The sequence below is a fragment of the Phyllostomus hastatus genome, unplaced genomic scaffold (genome assembly GCF_019186645.2).
Source record: "Phyllostomus hastatus isolate PE091 unplaced genomic scaffold, TTU_PhHast_1.1 phas_scaffold_1674, whole genome shotgun sequence".
NCBI lineage: Eukaryota > Metazoa > Chordata > Mammalia > Chiroptera > Phyllostomidae > Phyllostomus > Phyllostomus hastatus.
Genome location: NW_025334011.1, coordinates 31,010,564 through 31,029,963, shown reverse-complemented (window position 1 = coordinate 31,029,963; position 19,400 = coordinate 31,010,564). Strand labels below are relative to the sequence as shown.

Here is a 19,400-nt window from a genome sequence, read left to right as displayed (position 1 = left end):
AGAAATTTATTATTTAGAAGGTATTTACTAAATACTTAATGAGTTGAAATTTTTTTAACTGTATTCTATTTGATTTGAACTGTAGTAAATATAAACACTGGATTGCATTCTCATACTAGGAATGTAGAGGTTTAATTTTTGGGCTTGTGAGACTGAGGCACAGAGTCCTTATAAAATGGTCAGGGTTTTTTTTGAAGTTAGCTTGTATTAAACCAGGTCTATTCTTTAGAAAAGGCTTCTCTTTCAGGAGTCTAGAATAGTACACAAATAAAATCCTATTTCAGCACACACATATAACACAAAATGAAATGAAATGAAGCTCTATTGATTTTGTCGTATTTGCACCAGTTTGCCCAAAGTGATTATCCTTTGAAAGATGGAAGACAAAATGGTCTGTAGATAACATAGCTTAGAGTAAGGAGCATTTTTTTTTTACTATGTGTATTCAAAAGGCCGTTTTGAGTAGTATTGACATATGGCACAATAATAGAGAATAGTGACTGTTTAAATTAGATTACACTGAATAAGACATTCATTTCATTAGAAACAATAGTCAGTTATAAGTGATCACTGGCTACCATATTGGACAGCACTGGTGTAAAACATTTTCATCACTACAGAAAGTTCTTTGAGACTCTACTGCAGAGACTTTGAGGGTAGTACAGAAATGATTTCATGGGCTTCCTTTTTTCCATAAAGATTTGGTTATTGTATGTGTTGATGAAAAAGCAACAATTCTATTAAAAATGTTGTAGTTATCAGTGTGGTGTTCTTTTTCCCACTTAATTTTTATTTTAATTTTCTAGAACCCAAAAGCTCACTTTCATGGACGACAAGTACACCCTCCCAACCACTCCATATGACTCCTGGGAACAAACCTAGTGGGATGACTATAGATCTGGGTGCAGAGGCCCCCAAGAGTTCTGGGAAAACGGCAGAGCCAGTCTCCATGGAAGCTTTCTCCGGCCTGAGGCTCAGGTCAGTAACCAACAGCCCCTCCAGAAGCCTTTTCCTCTTTCCTGAGGGCTGAGCCTTTCAGAAATAGTACAGCAGATCCACACACCAGTAGCTGTGGAACTTGACGAAACCTGGCATTGAGTACTGGGTATGACTCAATACAATTGCAAATGAAATATTTAAGGAAGACTTTTGCGTGTGTGTGTGTGTGTGTGTGTGTGTGTACATACATACACACATTTATATAGATGTATGAAACTGGCAGATAGTATATTTAATCAGAAACTGACAGGTAGAAACAATAATAGAGACTTTTTAAATAATAAAGGTATATACAATTTAACCAGGATAATAGTATCTTGTAATTGGTGTTAAGAAAAATAACTGTATTCTTTTTTCTTAATAACTTTTAAGGCAAATTTATATTCTTTGCATCTGTTATGTGGAAAAACTAAGATATTCAGTTAAAATGGGAATAAATTCCAGGATCAGTTCAGCGAAAAGCCTATACTTTTAAAAATTCTCTGTGCTCTGTACCACTGCTCCATTGCGTCTCCCTCATTACTTCTCTTGAAGCCCAGGGCAGACTCGTAATCTTTACTCTGAGACCAAATTGCTTTTAGTACGGTCCATCTGTGTAGCCAAGTGCATGGCCTCTAGAACACTTAAACCTTGTCAATCTAAGCTAAAACTGCCAAGCTCTTATATATTAATAAGCAGGGGGAGAACAAGTAGCTGCCATTCTACAGTATGGTACTGTACATAGAGTAATGGAATAGACGTGCATTGTGAAGACTCAGTACTCCAAAATGAAAAATTCAGTGTCTTAATTATGTTTGAGACAGAGTCTGAGGGGTGGAATGCAATAAAAGCTCTCTGAGGAGCTTCAGTATTCTTTTTCAAGGTGAACATGTCCTTCCTGAGGGGATACTGCCTGCTCCTAACCAGTTCCCAGTTGACACTCCCCTTGGATACTGAAAGATGTTGCTGATGCAAGTGTACCACATGTGTGAATTGAATGGAGGTAGACCAAGTTGAAACTGCTCAGCCAGAGCTTCTCAGTGGCCTACAAATTTAGAGGGTTGCAGAATTGTTTGAGTACCTGAACCTCAGAACCTAAAAACATTCTAAGGACTAATGATCAGATGATAACCTATTAACATTTTTCATTGTTCAGAGTTAGCTCTGGGACTTTGTATCCAGAAGACTTCTGAAAGCGTCAAAGTCATGTTTATTTGTGCTTTATCTTGTCCTTTAATATATATCAAACATGGAACAGATGTTAATATTCTACTAGAGAAAAACAATTTGCAAATCTACCACATTTTGGCCAGTCATTAGGAACAAGGATACATTAATTAAAGCTAGAGTCAAGGCCTTCATTTATTATGTGAAAATGTTGGCTTAAAAAAATCTAATTAGAAATGGAACCAGTACAATTCTTGTAGAACTGATAAGATTTAAATATCTTATTTACTTATATCCATTCATGATACTGTATTAAAGTCAAAAGACATTATTTTTAAATGGTTTTATAACTTAAAATTGATAAGAACTGAAAGAGTTTGTAATCTTTTTATTTTCTATAAGCCCCAGTTTATATTCAAGGAAGCACAAACTTAGCTTTAAAAATTATGTATTTTTTTATCTGCTGTAAAAATGTCCACCTAGCCCATATTATATAACTAAACCTTCTGAAAACAGGTTCTTTAGAGATTTCTGCCTGTAATACCTCTTTTAACCATCTTACTACAGTGCCAGGTAATCTTTTCTTAGACTAATAGTCCCCTAATTGCAATTGCTGGTTTCTTGACCCAGACGGCCTCGAGTGTCTTCCACGGAAATGAACAAGAAAATGACCGGTCGAAAACTGATCAGGCTGTCTCAGCTCAAGGAAAAGATGGCAAGCGAGAAGCTGGAAGACATAGACTGGGTGACATTTGGGGTTATATTGAAGAAAGTCACTCCGCAGAGCTGTAACAGTGTGAGCCATTTTATTGCTTTCTTAGCCGCTTCATCACAAACTGGCAGTGGGGACTCATGCTCTTGATTTGTTAACCAGAGCCCATCAGCATTTCATTTTGAAATAATTCTTAGTAGGTTCTCAAGTTGCCACACCATTATTGAGTTGGTATCTTAGGGGTTATATGTAAAGAATGCTCTACTTAAAGAAGATCTGGGTGTATATATTACTTGGGCTTCTCATTGCCCATATAACTTTTTTTTAAAGATTTTATTTACTTTTAGAGAGAGGGGAAGAGAGGGAGAGACACGTCAATGTATGGTTGCCTCTCGTGCACCCCCCAACTGAGGACCTGGCCCACAATCCCAGCATGTGCCCTAGACTGGGAATTGAACCGGCAGCATTTCAGTTCACAGGCTGGCACTCAATCCACTGAGCCACACCAGCCAGGGCTCCCACATAATTCTTAATTGCATTTCATTTGTCATTGGTTTGTTGATACATGGTTGTCCCGATGATGCTATGGTCCCTTTTACGGAGGACAGGAGCAGGTCATCAAAGAGGCTGACTTTTCAGATCCTTTGAGAACTTACTAGATGTAAGGTGTCAATTGTAGAAGTTCTCAGATTGCTGACCTCTGCCCCCACAGTGTGGTACATTTAATATGATGGATATTACAAAAGATCTAACAAGTTTTAAAATTGCAGTTGGCTGAGTCATAACAAGAAAATTATTTTGTGTCCTGTCAAGACAGAAATTCTGGGTTCTAACCCTCATTCTTCCTTTAACTAGCTATGTAGCCTGCAGGTGACCCTTAATCTCTCTTTAAGGACCTCCATTTCCTTACCTGTAAAATGAAGGAACTGGCTTTTAATTATGTGCAAAGTCCCTCCTATTGCTCAGATACTATGATTTGTCACACTCAATACTGATTTCATTCTTCAATTTAGATATTGCCAACTTTAGATTTTTTTTAGTGAGCTCTGACACCAGAAATTGAGTTTTACATTCTAGCCCTGTTCTAGATAAATGTGATTAAGTCTGGCTTTTATTTAAGTTTTTAATTGTATCACAACTGGGTCTAATGACATTTGAAATAGTAGGTGAGAAATTTTATATGAACTCTTCCAAGAAAGGAATTGTATAAATCCATGGAAGAATAATTATAATACCTGAGCCCAGGCAATAGCTCACCATAACCTATCATTATACCCCCTCAGGGATTCCTCTGTGAAATAGCTTGATTCAGTATTATTGATCTGCCCTCCCTGGTGTGGCTCAGTGCATTGAGTGCTGGCCTGCAAACCAAAGGGTCACCAGTTTGATTCCCAGTTAGGGCATATGCCTAGGTTGTGGGCCAGGCCCCCAGTAGGGGGCACGCAATAGGCAACCACACATTGATGTTTCTCTCCCTCTTTCTCCTTTCCTTCTCCTCTCTCTAAAAAAATAAATACATAAAATCTTTTAAAAATAATATTGATCTTTTTTTGTAATCTATAATCATGGAGGTTCATAGTTCTTCATATTATAATTGGTCAGCATTTGGAATTGCATTTCTTCAGATATTTAGTAATACGAAATTTTGCAGTTAAATGCAACCAGTTTTCTTTAATGATGCTTTTCTTTTTCTTCTAAGCTAAGCAAAGACTTAGAATCATCAAGCTGAAAACTTATTAATATTAATAATATAATTAGTCAGTGATAAATAATAAATTTATATCAGTACATTATTAAGTGGTAGTGTTACAGCTTCCTCCTGTCCTTTTAACCATTGTGCACGCATGAGTGTGTGTGTGTGAGTGAGAGAGAGATTGGAAAGGCAATGCTATCCGTTTGCTACGTAGACCTGAGAATTAAAGACTCTACTGACAAGTTTGCTCTGGCTTGCCTTAACTTCACCTCATCTCTAAAACAAGAAAGATAGTACTAAAGCCTAGAGAAAGGATTAATTTATAATTAGCAGACGTTCTGATGACTATATTTTCAGGGTGGATTGTGTATATATTTTTCCACAAACTGTAAATGGAGGCAGTATAACCCATTCAGAAATCATTAAAATGAATAAATATTTGTTCCAGGGGAAAACATTTAGCATCTGGCGACTGAATGATCTTCGTGACCTGACACGGTGTGTGTCGTTGTTCTTGTTTGGAGAGGTTCACAAAGAACTCTGGAAGACTGAGCAGGGTACTGTCATAGGGCTGCTCAATGCTAACCCCATGAAGCCCAAGGATGGTTCAGAGGAGGTGAGAATCAGTTTCCGTGATTATTGGTGGGAGGGCCTTTGCAACTTAGTCAAAAATATTTGTATTGGTCTATGTCCAGGTAATAAACCATGCTTTTATATTATTATACTGCCATTAATCTGGTTTTTTGCTTGTTCATCCCATGTTTTGTATCATCGTCTTTCATTGTATCTTCAAATTAGTTCCAAGGTTCCTGGAGTTTTTGAACTCTAATGTTCAGGTCTCCTTAGCTCTCCATAAATTTCCATGGTGCATTAAGAAGGCAAAGTTTTACAGTTTTATAGTTGAGAGGACTTTGCTGCATTGATTAGTACAGCTATAGCTGCAACTTAGAATTGAAGTGAGTTTTTCTTCTTAAGCATCAGTAGAGTTTTTGTGTTACCTACCGCATCTCTAATAAATCGTAAATTTAAATACAGTGTGAATAGGACATACATTTCTTCATCTGACCCAGCAAGAAGCTACACTTTGTTGTAGACAGATTATTATTATCAGGAGGAGTGAGAGACAGTTTTTTCATTCCTTGTTTTCATTAGAAAATGGCAACAAATCTTCACCTATTGGTTCCAATGTGTTTGGCTACAAGTAACAGAAAAACTTTGCTATAGTTTCCTTTTAACAGTAAACAGTGGGGTTTGTTTTTCTCACATTAAAAAAAATATTCCAGACAAAGGCAATGTGTTGATATCAGCACCAGTGTCTGTGAGTCTCTCAGCCTTTTCTTCTTGATCATGAGATGCTTTGAAGCTCTCAACATCACCCCTCCATTTTCAAGGAAGAAAGTGAGCCAGCTCTTGAGGCTGCTCTTCTACCTGCTTTTATCAATAAAGCAAAAGCTTCCCAGCTTCAGTCTCATTGCTCAGAATATAGTCACATGACCTCTGCTAACTATAGGAGTGCTGGGAAAACTGGGAACGGGATCCATCCACTACCTTGTGTTCAGCATTTGCCAATCTAAGTAAAATCAAGATCCTTAGAGCAAAGACACAGAGGAGAGGTGTTGGGTAGAGAATGAAATGTCTTCTACACCTCCCATTCCTAACAATGTTTTATAGAACACTGGCTTCAAATTCCTTTAGACTGATAAAGCCTTTTTAACTCACACCAACCATGCTTTTATCCACTCTGGCTGATAGAAGATCATACCTTCATCTGCTTTTAACTCCCATTCACTTCTTTTCCACAGGTGTGCTTATCAATTGATCATCCTCAAAAGGTCTTAATTATGGGTGAAGCTCTTGACCTGGGAACCTGTAAAGCAAAAAAGAAGAATGGAGAGCCGTGTACACAGACTGTTAATTTGGTTGGTTTCAGCCTTATTAGGGTGTTTTTTGCTAAAGAAAGGAATTAATTGGAATAAATTGTAGGTACTTTAGTGGTAACAACCACTTTGGAACTGAGTTTCCTACATAACTGGAAGCTTCAGAGTGAGAAAGTTAAATCTGTGGACAATATTTGCCAGTTTGAAAAGCTGAGAATAGGGGAAGGAATTAACCTCTTAGGAAAGTGATCTTTAATTGCCAGCTGACTAGGAGCTATAAGATAATTTTAGTTTACCCTTGTTTATAAATTCTCACCAACCACCAACCATTCTTTTATCCATTTTTTTTGTAGTACCAAAGATCAAACACTATGATGAAATGCACAGAAAACCTTATTTTTGTCTCTGCTTTAACTTCATTATATGTTCTCTTAGAGCTTAAAAAAAAACTTCATTTAGATATAATTCACATATGACACAATTCACTTTTTAAAACTGTATAATTTAATGATATAGTCACAGTCATATAACCTTCATCACTGTAATTTCAGAACATTTTCAATATCCACCCCTCTCCCCCAAAAAACCAATACCCATTAGCAGCCACTTCCCATTCCCGTCTTCCCCAGCCCCTGGTAAACTCTAATCTTCTATCTCTGGATTTACCTGTTCTGGTCATTTCATATAGTGCAGCGATGTTCAGCCTTTGTCATCTCATGGCACACATAAACTACTGAACTTCTGCAGCACACCAAAAAGGTGCATTTTTACCAACCTGACAAAGTCACAGAAAATTTTGATTCATTCATGCCAAAAGGCTATTGTATTGGCTGTTATAATTTTTTTATTTGACAATCTAAAAGAAAAGAGGTCAATGCCCCTGACTAAATAGTTGGGGGTTGCATGTTTTAAAACTTCTTGCGGCATACCAGTTGAAAATTACAGATATAACGGAATCACACAGTATGTGGTCTTTTGTGTCTGACTTTCACTTAGTGTAATGTTTTTGAGGTTTCTCCTAGAACCTGGTTTTTATTCTGAGTATAGAAAGACTGCAAAGGGAGTGAACTATATCACTTTTTCTTCCACCCAACTAGCGCTTTACTTGGAATTTAAGGAAAGACCTTTCCCCTTAGTCACTGCATGGCTGCACCTTGTGAATGGCCTTGGAGGTCAGTAGGGAGAACTCTGCGCACAGAATGGTGTCCTGCAAAACTGGGAGAAAGGAACCGTGTGCATTTATTTTGTTTCTTGGCCTGTTACTCTAATCCTGAGGCAGCCTCTCTTCTTTTTTGCAGAAGGACTGTGAGTACTGTCAGTACCACGTCCAGGCCCAGTATAAGAAGCTCAGTGCCAAGCGAGCTGACCTGCAGTCCACCTTCTCCGGAGGACGCATTCCAAAGAAGTTTGCCCGCAAAGGCATCGGCCTGAGAGAACGGCTGTGTCAGGATGGTTTTTACTATGGAGGGGTTTCTTCAGCATCATATGCAGCCTCGGTGTAAGACATTCTTGGGCTGCTTTTGGGACCAGGATCTTACTTGTCTTATAAGAATAAACCCAGTAACTGTACATTTCTGTCAATGGTCCTAAGAAGACTTGTACAGATTTTATCTTTAATAACTCACTGCCTAGAACAAGGTAGATGAGGGCCTCTTTTATTCCCAGATAGAGAGGAAAACCTACCGAATGGGGAGAAATTGAGTCATGTCATGATGGTCTTTAACAGCCAGCTCATGCTTCCTATTTGGGTGCTAATGTGAATATTGGAACTTTGTTGGGACTGATTGCTTGGCCATTAAAAGAGTTTTGATCATTGTGTTAACATCTTCTAAATCATTTCCCTCACTGTGGTTAGAGTAAGGTTGCAGACCTCTTGAAATCCATGTTGAACTCAGTGAACGAACATGCAGTGCAGCTTTAGAAAGGGTTGTGGGACACAGGCCTTTGCGGCCTCTTGTGATCTCAGTCTCTCCACAGAGTCCCTGACGTAGGTGATTGATGACCTTGTCACTTATTATGAAAGCATATCTGAGGGCGTGCCTTGCACAAGGGAGCTACAGTTGGTCCAAGGACAAAGCATTGATTTTTGTCCCATGTCCAACAGAAATTGGACAAGGGACTCTCACTGCTTGCCTATTTTGTAATATTAGGCACATTTTTAAATTTAAAATGATTTCTATGTTTTTCCAAACTGTAAAAGCAATACACATACTTTATTTAAAAACATATATGTATGTATATGTTAGTTCTTTGTTATATATGTTTCTAGGTGGTTTTTATTTTTCCATATATATAAATTTTTAGTATTTTAAGATGAAATCATACCGTGCCTATACTTTAGAACCTTTTTTTAAACATAAAATAATTATGTTTTCCTTATCGAATATGTACTTGTGGCATTATTTTTAGTGGCTCCATAGTATTCTTTTACATGGCTCTGTGATAATTTAAACAATTCCCTATGGCTAAACCTTAAGGCTGTTTCTAATTTTTAACATTATAAACAAAGCTTTTGTTAATACCCTATTTTTTGCATAGCCCTTAGTTATTTTAAGATAAATTCCTACACTACTTGATTCAAGCGTGTATTTTTTTATTTCTTTTGCCAAGATATCCTTCCCGTAGACCTCAGGCAGATGTGCAGGTTGTGCTGTCTCGCATCTGTGACTTCCTGCTTTCCCCAGTTATGCTGTAGGGCCATGGTAGTCAGAAAGTCTAGTTGAGTGCTGTTTTGAGAAACTGACAGTTTGTAATGAATGGGTGCTTCATTTTTACTTCATCAGAGCACTCAAGTTCAGTGATTTTCCTTTCTTGGGGTGACTTGTCATTACAGTGCAGCAGCTGGTGCTCCTAAAAAGAAGATTCAAACCACTCTGACTAATCTGGTCGTGAAGGGCACAGATTTGATCATCCAGGAGACTCAACAAAAACTCGGTAACTTTGTTTCTCAAGAGTACCTTTCTTTCTCCGGCATAAATGTGTAGTCTTTAGGACTGAAAGTGGTCAGAGTTTGTACTCTAAATGAATTATAAATAGCCATTCATTATTATCTTAGTAGTATGGCCTATGCTGAAGGAATCAAGGTCAGTTGGCAGCATCTTAAGAAAAAAAACAGCATATTAATCTTGGCTGTATCTTAGTTTAGTGTGCTTTTTAAAATTTCTTGATGTATCTGGACCTAACTCTTATTGTATTAGAATTAGTAGTATCACATTGCAGGTCAAACCCATGCATTATTTTTTGTTAAAACAGGTCTAAGTCAGAGAATGCTGCCTTCACCCTGTACTAGGGGCTTTATTCATAACAGTGGTCAGGGCTAGAATGGACTTTATCCATAGTATGTATTCCAGACATAGTATATGAAGTGACCCCACAGATATGAATATTCCAATCATTACTTCAAATAAGTTATTTGTCATACCCTTGCACTCCTACTGGTCTCATGTAAGAGGTTGAGGATCCTTTCTTTTTCTCTTGGTGTTTCGTCTACTTCATTTACAGATGACTAAGTTATGAAGACAGTTTAAAAGTGATAAGCCACATGACATCAAATAGTCTAAATTTCTAATCCTCTAAAGCCGGTGTTTGTATATTTCAGGAATAGCCCAAAAGAGCTTGTCTTGCTCTGAGGAATTCAGGGAATTAATGGACTTGCCTACGTTTGGAGCCAGAAACTTGAAACAACATTTAGCCAAAGCCAAGTCATCAGGTAGAGTCAGCTTGCACCTGTTTAGTGTTCATGCCTGAGTTCCTGCTGCCTCTCAGAAACCCCTCAGTCTGTGGCTTGTCTTTTAGGGATCATGGGGAGCCCGAAACCTGCTTTCCAGTCTATCTCGGCATCAGCTCTCCTGAAGCAACAGAAACAGCATATGTTGGAGATGAGGAAAAAGAAATCAGAAGAAATCACGAAACGGTAAGAGTAATATTTAACATCCCTGCTTGGTTAACTCATCTCGGGAATCCCCAGAATGTCTTCATAGATTTCAAAACTGCAGCTTTAGATTTTAGGTGGTTGGCTCTTTAACTTTGAAGGTGTTAAAATAATTTGAACATAACCTAAATAGATAGCATTTAAAGTTATATATTTCTGACTTATGGTTAGTGAACCCTGAGACCGAGTGGTGCAGGATACAGTAGTTGATATTGCCATGGAAGAGAGGGGCAATCTGAAAAGGATTTGGGGAAAGAGGAAAGCACATGTTGACCTGTTTGGTGCCTATTTCTTCATTTGCCAAAATTAGGTTTTTAATTAGGGACTGAGCCAGTGAGTAGATTTTGCAGTTGTTCTGGTAAATGATAAAAATGAGGCACTGAAAATGGGGAGTTATTTTAGAGGCAAAATAAAGTGGAAATGGATATGGAAGGTAAACAAATCAAAGATTCTTTTTTTTTACATTAATATACTTTAAAAATTACAGTTGGCATAAAATATTGTAATAGTTTTACATGTGCAACCTAGTGATTAGACATTATATAACTTACTAAGTGATTATGCCAAAGATTCTTGAGCTCAAGTTATCTGAATAGCACTGTAATAAAAGCTACTATCAAGCACCGTGTTATGCACTGTATTGATACATTGTCTCATTTGGTCCTACAACTATCTGTGAGGTGCTGATGGGATATCTGTAGAGGTATTCATGTGCCAACAAATTACACAAGAATATATATACATATAAATATAAAAATATATGTGAAGCTGTGGACCTTGTGTGAAATAAGAGCACCTGTCAGTTTAAAGGGATTATAATTTTTAGTTTTTCAGAATTTGCTAAAGAAGTTAAACATATCTTTGGGCAGGGTGTGATGGGCAGTTTACAAACTCAGCCTGGAGCTGGCAGGAGTGGGCATGTGGTAGTGAAAAGAATGCCGGCCTGGGATTACCTGGTACTAGTCCCGAGCCTGTCACTGTGAACGTTTTGGTCTCGGGACTCAGTTCCTTCAACTATAAAGTAAGAGGTTTGGACTAGATGATTTCTGATGTTTGTTGTTTTTAAATAGCCTTGAAAACTGTATGTAAAATAGCCATTGTGTGAATTATAGAACCTTTCTGTTAAGGGTTTCCAGATTTATCACAGGAGTTCTCTGTTCCCAAAAGAGTAAACTAAAATACAGAGAGATTCAGTGAATTCTTAAAGGCCTCAGACTAACCAGGGGGCTGGGAATGTAGTCCATAGCTCACATTCAGGGCTGTGTTCTGTAGACAGCACCCACTGAAAAGCCAATTGCTAAAAATAATAATTAGTTCTAAATTGGCAAAACAATTAGCATTTTCAAAGAAAAAAATCAGTCAACTGAAGAGTTAGTGAAGCTAGCATTCTTCTTATTGCATGCTAATCTGAATTATTAGCCTAGGAGGGGGAACTCTTTTACTAACAATTTCTTATTGATTGGTGGCCTCCCTGCAGTCCCCCAGGCTGTTATTTGCTACTTGCATAGTTTGTGACTGCATATTTCTCTAAAGATTTTTGCAAAGCTCAAGTGAGGTCTCGAGCCCAGCGGTGCCATCATCTTCTGGACAGCCCCCTTCTCAGTCTCCACCAACAGGGGCTGAGTTCCCCGGGCTTCAAGGAACCCCAGGCATACAGGCGCCCAAGCTGGGGCGAGGCATCTCAGAAGGAGATGATGTTCTCTTTTTTGATGAATCACCACCTCCAAAACCAAAGCTGAGTGCTTTAGCAGAAGCCAAAAAGGTAACTGGTATTTGTTTTCTTCAGCTTTTGAATTTGCTTTCTGTAAGACATAGCTGGAGTTTCATACTTTACATACCTATGATCAGGAATGACAGACACCTAATAGCTATTCCTTGATTGTGGTAATTAGAGTCAAATTTTAAATGATAATGGTGTCAACATAATGCCATTAATTTAGTTCAAGAAAATTAGCCATTACCTCAACACTTTTCTTGTCAGTCTGAAGGAGATAGCTTAGAAGAAAATACTGTTTCACAATTGGAGAGATTGGCATTAGGGAAAAAGTTATTGGAATTGTTGAGGCAAGACTGTAAAATAGTGGTTTAAGGACTCCTTTAGAAGAAATCTCACACAGCAGCCCAGTCTGTAGGCGTAGAAGCTGAGTTGCTCTGATCGAAGCGGGCGCTGGGCTGCTCAGAACCCCACTGCTCTGCACGTTCTACCACTGCCTGCGTCGCCCTGTCTTGAGCTGTCCTCACTTTGTTCCACTAGCAACTATAACCACATGGAGGGCAAGGGTGAGCTACAAGTCAGAGCCGTGCCTACTGTAGTAATAATAATTGCACACTTGTCACTATTACTCTGTACCTGTGATAGGTGTGTACATGCTGTTTTCTGTGTCCAGGTGCATGCTTTGCCTACATTATCTCGTTTCATTCACAACAACCCTAAAAGATAAGGAAATGCTATTGTCCTGTAAATGTAGCAACTGAGGCTGAACAATGAAGTAACTAAGGTTACAAACCAGTAAGCGGCAGAGTTGGAATTTTACCCTAAATCTGTGTGATTCTAAAACAACCTTCCAAATGTTTATGTCATTCCTCTATGGGTCTAGGAGCCCACAGACTAGCTGATGTTAAACTTACGATATTTAAGTAAGCTGAGACTTTATTTACTAAATTATACACCTGTTTCCCTATGCTTTTAAATTTTAATGATTATAATAATGCTAAGTAAAATGAAGATAGATTTTGCCAGTTTATATTTGAGAGCAACCAGAATTCACTGGTTAATAACTGGACAGGGGGCAGAGCTACAGATGCCTATCTCGTTTTTAGATTTTTATCTCCCTCTCTTCTCTTTCTTCTAGTTAGCTGCTATAACCAAATTAAAGGCAAAAGGCCAAATTCTTTCAAAGACAGACCCAAACAGCATTAAAAAGAAGCAAAACGACCCCCAGGATGTCCTGGAAATGAAGAAACGCGTAGAAAAGAATACCACTTTGTCTCCTGAAGGTATTACAGATTCTAAAGTTCACAGTAGAAAAGAAAAACTTTATAAAGGAAACATTTAAGCCACAGTCAGCATCCCTGACATCAGGTCATAATTTTACTTCACTGCATCTTGAGGTAGAATCCCCAAATAGAATTTCCTCAATGGGAACTGTTTGTCTTTTATAATTACATTAAATTGAAATTATGTACAATTTGAAAACTTGAGAAAAGGGTTACTTATTGGATCTTTGTACCTATATATTAGTATAAGTTGTACTTTGAAACAAGTAGACTTCCTTTGTTTAGAATTGCCCTATTTTTATTTTTAAAACTCAAAGTTGGCAATATCATTTTAATATCAGTTTGTAAATAGGCTATTTATTATCTTTTATCATAATCAGCTCCTGTTTTAAAGTGAAAAGAGATTCTAATGCAGTAGTCAAATGTGCTGCCTTCCTTAGTCTAGTTTCTATTTCTCAGTCCACTTCTTAGGAGCCTTTCTCTGCTGGCGCCTAGTGGGGCAAGGTCAGTTTGAAGGGCCTGGTGGGCAGAGATGGAGAGAATGGGGGAAACTGAGTCCATGAGACAATAGTAGTTTGGCTGTACCAGCTGGTGCTTTTTCTTTTTGCTCTAGCTGAGGATGAATTGGAGCCTGCCAGGAAAAAAAGGAGAGAACAGCTTGCCTACCTGGAATCTGAGGAATTTCAGAAAATTCTAAAAGCAAAATCAAAGCACACAGGGATCCTAAAAGAGGTAAGAGCTTGAAAGATCAAAGATGGTATCCTGAAGGGCAATGATGCCCTTCAGACTCTCAGTGCTTTGTTGTGGGACTAAAATTTGTTTCTTTTACCCCGAGTAGGATGTAGCTATATATCAGCTGGTTTGGGTATACTTCGTAGCACAGGAATATTCCCCATAGATTGCAGTCTTGCCTTTGCCTTTGCATTGAAGAGTATCAGTTAACACTGTTTAAACAGACTTCAGTGTTATAAAAATGATTGCATGTAATTATGGGTGTGAACCTAATGATAAATGGCTCACCACTATCTACTATGTTCTGCCTTGTAATGTGAGAAGGGATTTTTCCATTTAAATACTTTTATATTGGCATTTCAAATGCTGTAAATCAGTAGTTATCAATCCAACACTCCCAAATGCCCCTTCTTAATAACAGATATTTTGTATTGTTCCCATATTATTCTGAAATAGAATTCATGATGATATAATCACCTAACTAGTTGAATTATATTGAAAATGATCATGTAATATCCTAACTATAATATAAAGAAGGAAAAGGGAAATATTTATATTAAAAATATGTATTTTATTATGTAAGTACATGGGCACAACTACCCTAGAAGAAATAATGAAGTAGTCAGAGTACTGGATTTATATGTGTTGTAAATATTTGAGACAGATAGAAGGGAAGACTCATTGAGGTTTGTTTACTCGGTAACTTAAATACCATGGACCTGTTTCTTTCAAAATGTGTTTTGTGTTTTTTTTTAAGCAGTGAATAATCTTGGAAAACTTTTGAAGACACCAAAGTGCAGTGTCTTCACTGCCCTTTACACAGGAGTTGCCTAGTTGCACTCTTAGAATATTTAGTGTATATTAAAACCATGCACAAATATTGTAGGGTTGTGTATAAAGTGGTTAGGTTCGAGGGTTATAATTGGGTTTTTTATCCACATGTCCCAAAAAACATTCAGAAAAACCCTTTGTTGTGTGGGGCTGTTCTGTGCATTGCAGATAGTGTAGCATCCCTGGTTGCGGGCAGTAGCAAGGGTAGCAAATCATTGAGACAACAAACTCCCACACATTTTTTTTAGGAGGGAGAAGAAGGGCGGGAGACAGAGGGAGAGGAATACCATGTGAGAGAGAACATCAATCCATTGCCTCTTGCACCCCAACTGGGGACTGAACTGGCAACCCCGGATGTGCCCTGAACGGGAATCCACCTGTGACCTTTCACTTTGCAGACCGATGCCCAACCCACTGTGGCACACAGGTCAGGGCAGTGCTCCCACGAGGTTTCAAAATGCCCGCTGGGGGCAGTATTGCTTCTGCTCTGCTTTTGATTAGCAAATGACTAATGAGAACATTATATATCATATCTTTTTACTGAACTTGAAATCAGGAGAGATGCTCAGAAGACTAGAGCTGAGCTGCTTCTCTTTTGTGGCCACCAAAGTGATCCTTGTGTCTTGTGTAGCTGCATTAACGCCAGGCCTGTAACCACATTCTGCTGTAAATATCTCACTGCCCTCGTCTCCGCCCTGTGTTCTGCACAAACAGGATTGCTCCTGTCAAGGTCTGGAGAAGAGTGTAGAACAGACCGGGCTGCCATTGCTGGTGGGGCATTGAATACCTTCCATCACTGGAGTCTGTAGTGGGATAGGAGGACAGATTCCCTTTGGGTGCACACTTGACATGGTGACCTTGTTAGTAATGGTAGCATTTTAAGTCTGTATTTAATGTTTTAAAAATTACATGTTCTCATACCCTTTTTTTCATGTTAAGAAAGTGTGTCTACTTACTATCATCTTTTGATTTGCATTTACCAAGCCATTACCAAGTGTCCTCATCAACAGGAAGCTTGTCTCTTCAGTTCTGGTATTGAACTGTGGTCTGAGTGTGTATGGGATTGGTCCAAGCATCCCATATGCCTTGTCATTGCAGGCTGAGGCTGAGCTGCAGGAACTCTATTTTGAGCCACTGGTGAAGAAAGAACAAATGGAAGAAAAGATGAGAAACATCAAAGAAGTGAAATGCCGAGTGGTGACATGCAAGACGGTGAGTGCAGGAAGGCAGCTGTGACCCTGGGCCCTATTTTGTGCTATTGTGACTCAGCAAAATATGGAGAATCTACAGGGTGGCAGGCCATATCTTGTGACCAGAGTCATGCTTAGGTCATTTATTTACACTGGAAATAAGAGAGCTTACAATAGCCCGGATCTGGCTCTGTGTTGACCTGTCCAATGGACTCTGATGTGGAACATTTGTAGTGAGGTTTTTCTCTCATTTGATCTCAGCTCCCAGTTCTACAGACAAGCCTGCCTCTAATGGCTCTTCCCCTTTGCCCATTGAAACCAAGTTACTCTTTCATCTTTGTGAAGTTTCTAGCACACCCTCAGTTCATAGCTCCTGGGACCTTGCTAAATTGAATCCTAGGGTAGAGTGTGAATTGTATTATTGTCTGTGTTAGCAGAATTTTTATCCTAAGTCTGTTAGAAAATAGTTTCCTATTCCTCAACATTAATTTTTAAATGGCCCCCATAAAGCTCCTGCTGAGCAGTATTCCTTCCATTCCCCCTCATCCTGGCTGGCCAGCCTTATATTTGCATATAAGAAGGGGAAGAGACTTAGCTTACCAAGTACAATTTGCTGTATTGTTTCTACAACCTTAGGTTCTCCTTTATATTTAGGGAGTGGTCCTGAACCAGCCACAACCAAAAGGGCTTCCTTAGGAAAATTCAGACCTTGGTGAATAAGTAAAGGTTTTACCTCAGATGGCGACTTTTACTCTGACAAAGTGGCAAGCCTAAGGACATAGCTGGTGTATTATCTTCTTGCTGCTGCTCTAACAAATGACCGCTGATGGGGAACTTAAAACAACACCGCTTCATTACCCTACAGTTCTGTAGGTCAGAAGTCTGTGTGGGTCTAACAGGGCTAAAACCATGTGTCCTTGAAGGCCATATTCCTTTCTGGAGACTCAGGAGGAGGAATGATTTCCTTGGCATTTCTGGCTTCTAGATCCCACCCCACACACCTTGACGAGGGACCCCTTCCTCCTTCTTCAGAGCCAGCAATGGCAGGTTGAGCCCCCTCATAACACCACTCTGTCCTCCTCCCCTTTGTCCCATGTCCACTTTTAAGGACATTTTGTGATTCCATTGGGCCTGCCCACAAAATACAGGACAATCTCCCTATCTTAAAGTCAACTAATTAGCCACCTGAATCCCCTTTAGACCCTAATGTACTCATAGGTCCCAGGGTATAGGGTGCGTACATCTTCGGGGGAGGAAAGGCATTCTGCCAACCATAGCCAGCATATCACTCGGCCCTGCACTTTTTGAAGTTGCCAGAATCAGGAGTTATTTATGTAAACTCGGTGTAATTAGCAGAAATTAACATCACACCCTTTTCCAAGCTTCACCCACCATTTCTTATTCTCTTCAGTCCTTTTGAAAATCAAAATTAAGTGAATTATTTAATACCTTTGTCTTGGCTTTCCTACTTAAGAAAAATAGGAGTAGTAATAAGTTTATCCTTTTCAGAGGCCTTGTAAGAGAAAGTGAACGAGGTGCTGAACAACTTCCTAAATGGACCCCGCGCCTCAGTGTCCTGTAACCAGGGGACTGCAGGGGATATAGGACAGCCCTACTAGGCTATTTAGAGGTTTCCACTGTTGTTCTTCCTCGGCCCTTTCTGTTTTCTTGATGTCACAGAAGATTACTGCGTACTTCATGCCTGACCAGAAACTGAAGCAAACATGAGAAAGAGTCGTATCAGTATGAGGGGCCCACAAAATCACATGGCTCACCGTAGCTAGAAGTTAAGGTGGTCACTCCACTAGCAAGCCCCTGGGTCATGAGAGGACAGATTACTGTCTCAGTAGCTAACCAGGTTCTCCTTCAGAGCTCTTCACCACATGTGTGTCCTTGTCGGTTTGTGCAGTGTGCCTACACCCACTTCAAGCCTTTGGAGACCTGCATCAGTGAGCAGCATGACTACCATTGGCACGACGCGTTGAAAAGGTTTTTCAAGTGCCCCTGTGGAAGCAGATGTATCTCCCTTGACAGGCTACCCAGAAAGCACTGCAGGTATGAGAACTGCCTGGGATTCCGTGTCCCATCTGGACTTCTTTTTTTTTTTTAAGATTTTATTTATGTATTTTCAGAGAGGGAAGGGGGGGGGGGGAGAGAGAGAGAGAGGGAGAGAGAGAGAGGGAGAGAGAGAGAAAGAAACATCAGTCTGCGGTTGCTGGGGGTTCTGGCCTGCAACCCAGGAATGTACCCTGGCTGGGAATCGAACCTGAGACACTTTGGTTCCCAGTCCGCGCTCAATCCACTGAGCTACGCCAGCCAGGGGCCATCTGGACTTCTTGAACCCTCTTTCAGTTCCCGCATGATGCTGTTCCATTGAAACAGGGACAGTCCTTTGTGAGGGTCCAGCCTTATTTCTGTGCCTTCTTCCAGCTCCTGGAGAGAAGGGACCCTGCCCTCTTCACCGCTTTATCCCCGATACTTGATATAGTGCCTGGCACATAGTATGTCCTCAAGAATGTTTGTGGAGTTAATAAATGAAATATGGATAAGGTGGGTTGGGGAATACGTGTATTTGTGAGGGCTAGGAGTTAGGATTTTTTTCTCCACTCTTAAGTTTTCTTTTTACTTTTTGGGGGTGGCTTCAGATATAGAGGCAGAGCTGCTGTGTTGAGCGTTATTCACATAGAACACAATGCACATGACACCCTGTGGAGTTCCGGGTGGCCAACCACAGGCCACTTATACACCACCACAGGTCCGTCCAGTGCTCTCCTCATTTATGTACAGTCACGTGCTCCGTAACAATGTGTTGGTCAGTGACACTTGACCACACAGAGCATGGTAGTCCCATAAGATTATAATGGAGTCGAAAAATTCCTGTCACCTAGTGATGACACAGCTGTTGGGGGGTGGCGTCTGTTGCAGTGCCGTTGCCGTCTTGCCGTCAAGCAGGGCGCTCCTCCCGTCTTCATCACCTTGTCGGGAGCTGATTTGGGACTTTTTCACAATCTGGGTAATTGTTTCAAGTGGCTATGTGAATATTGACACTTGACTTTCCTCCAAAATATTGTGAAAACAGCTTCTGTAAAACATCTTGAGTATCAGAGAAAATCTGTTCATTAAAGATGAGCAGTGAAGTAAGTACAGCTCACAAATGGAAGAGCATGGTGCCTCTTTGGCCTCCAGGTGGCACTCTTGTTTTTGTAAGAACAGCTGCTTTCTCTGGTTTTTCAATTCTTGATCTAGAGCAGAAGTAAGCAAATTTTTTCTGTAAAAAAGACAGATAGTAAAT

General features: G+C 39.6%; 2 protein-coding genes across 7 annotated transcripts in view; one reads left to right on the top strand and one right to left on the bottom strand.

The window, feature by feature from the left end:
* MCM10 (minichromosome maintenance 10 replication initiation factor) overlaps positions 1-19,400 on the top strand; it is a 34,206-nt gene that overhangs the window by 11,254 nt on the left and 3,552 nt on the right. For all 6 annotated transcript variants that reach the window (XM_045858199.1, XM_045858198.1, XM_045858195.1 and 3 more), the window contains exons 6-18: positions 807-978; positions 2,776-2,941; positions 4,999-5,166; positions 6,353-6,469; positions 7,726-7,925; positions 9,261-9,361; positions 10,026-10,136; positions 10,223-10,340; positions 11,892-12,120; positions 13,211-13,355; positions 13,969-14,087; positions 16,017-16,130; positions 18,018-18,163. In XM_045858199.1, coding sequence (XP_045714155.1) covers positions 807-978; positions 2,776-2,941; positions 4,999-5,166; positions 6,353-6,469; positions 7,726-7,925; positions 9,261-9,361; positions 10,026-10,136; positions 10,223-10,340; positions 11,892-12,120; positions 13,211-13,355; positions 13,969-14,087; positions 16,017-16,130; positions 18,018-18,163 — 1,906 coding nt within the window. The remainder of the gene's footprint in view (positions 1-806; positions 979-2,775; positions 2,942-4,998; positions 5,167-6,352; positions 6,470-7,725; positions 7,926-9,260; positions 9,362-10,025; positions 10,137-10,222; positions 10,341-11,891; positions 12,121-13,210; positions 13,356-13,968; positions 14,088-16,016; positions 16,131-18,017; positions 18,164-19,400) is intronic.
* UCMA (upper zone of growth plate and cartilage matrix associated) overlaps positions 18,410-19,400 on the bottom strand; it is a 28,724-nt gene continuing 27,733 nt past the window's right edge. The window contains exon 4 of the mRNA XM_045858203.1: positions 18,410-19,376. Within this exon, the coding sequence (XP_045714159.1) occupies positions 19,351-19,376 (26 nt within the window). The 3' untranslated portion in view covers positions 18,410-19,350. The remainder of the gene's footprint in view (positions 19,377-19,400) is intronic.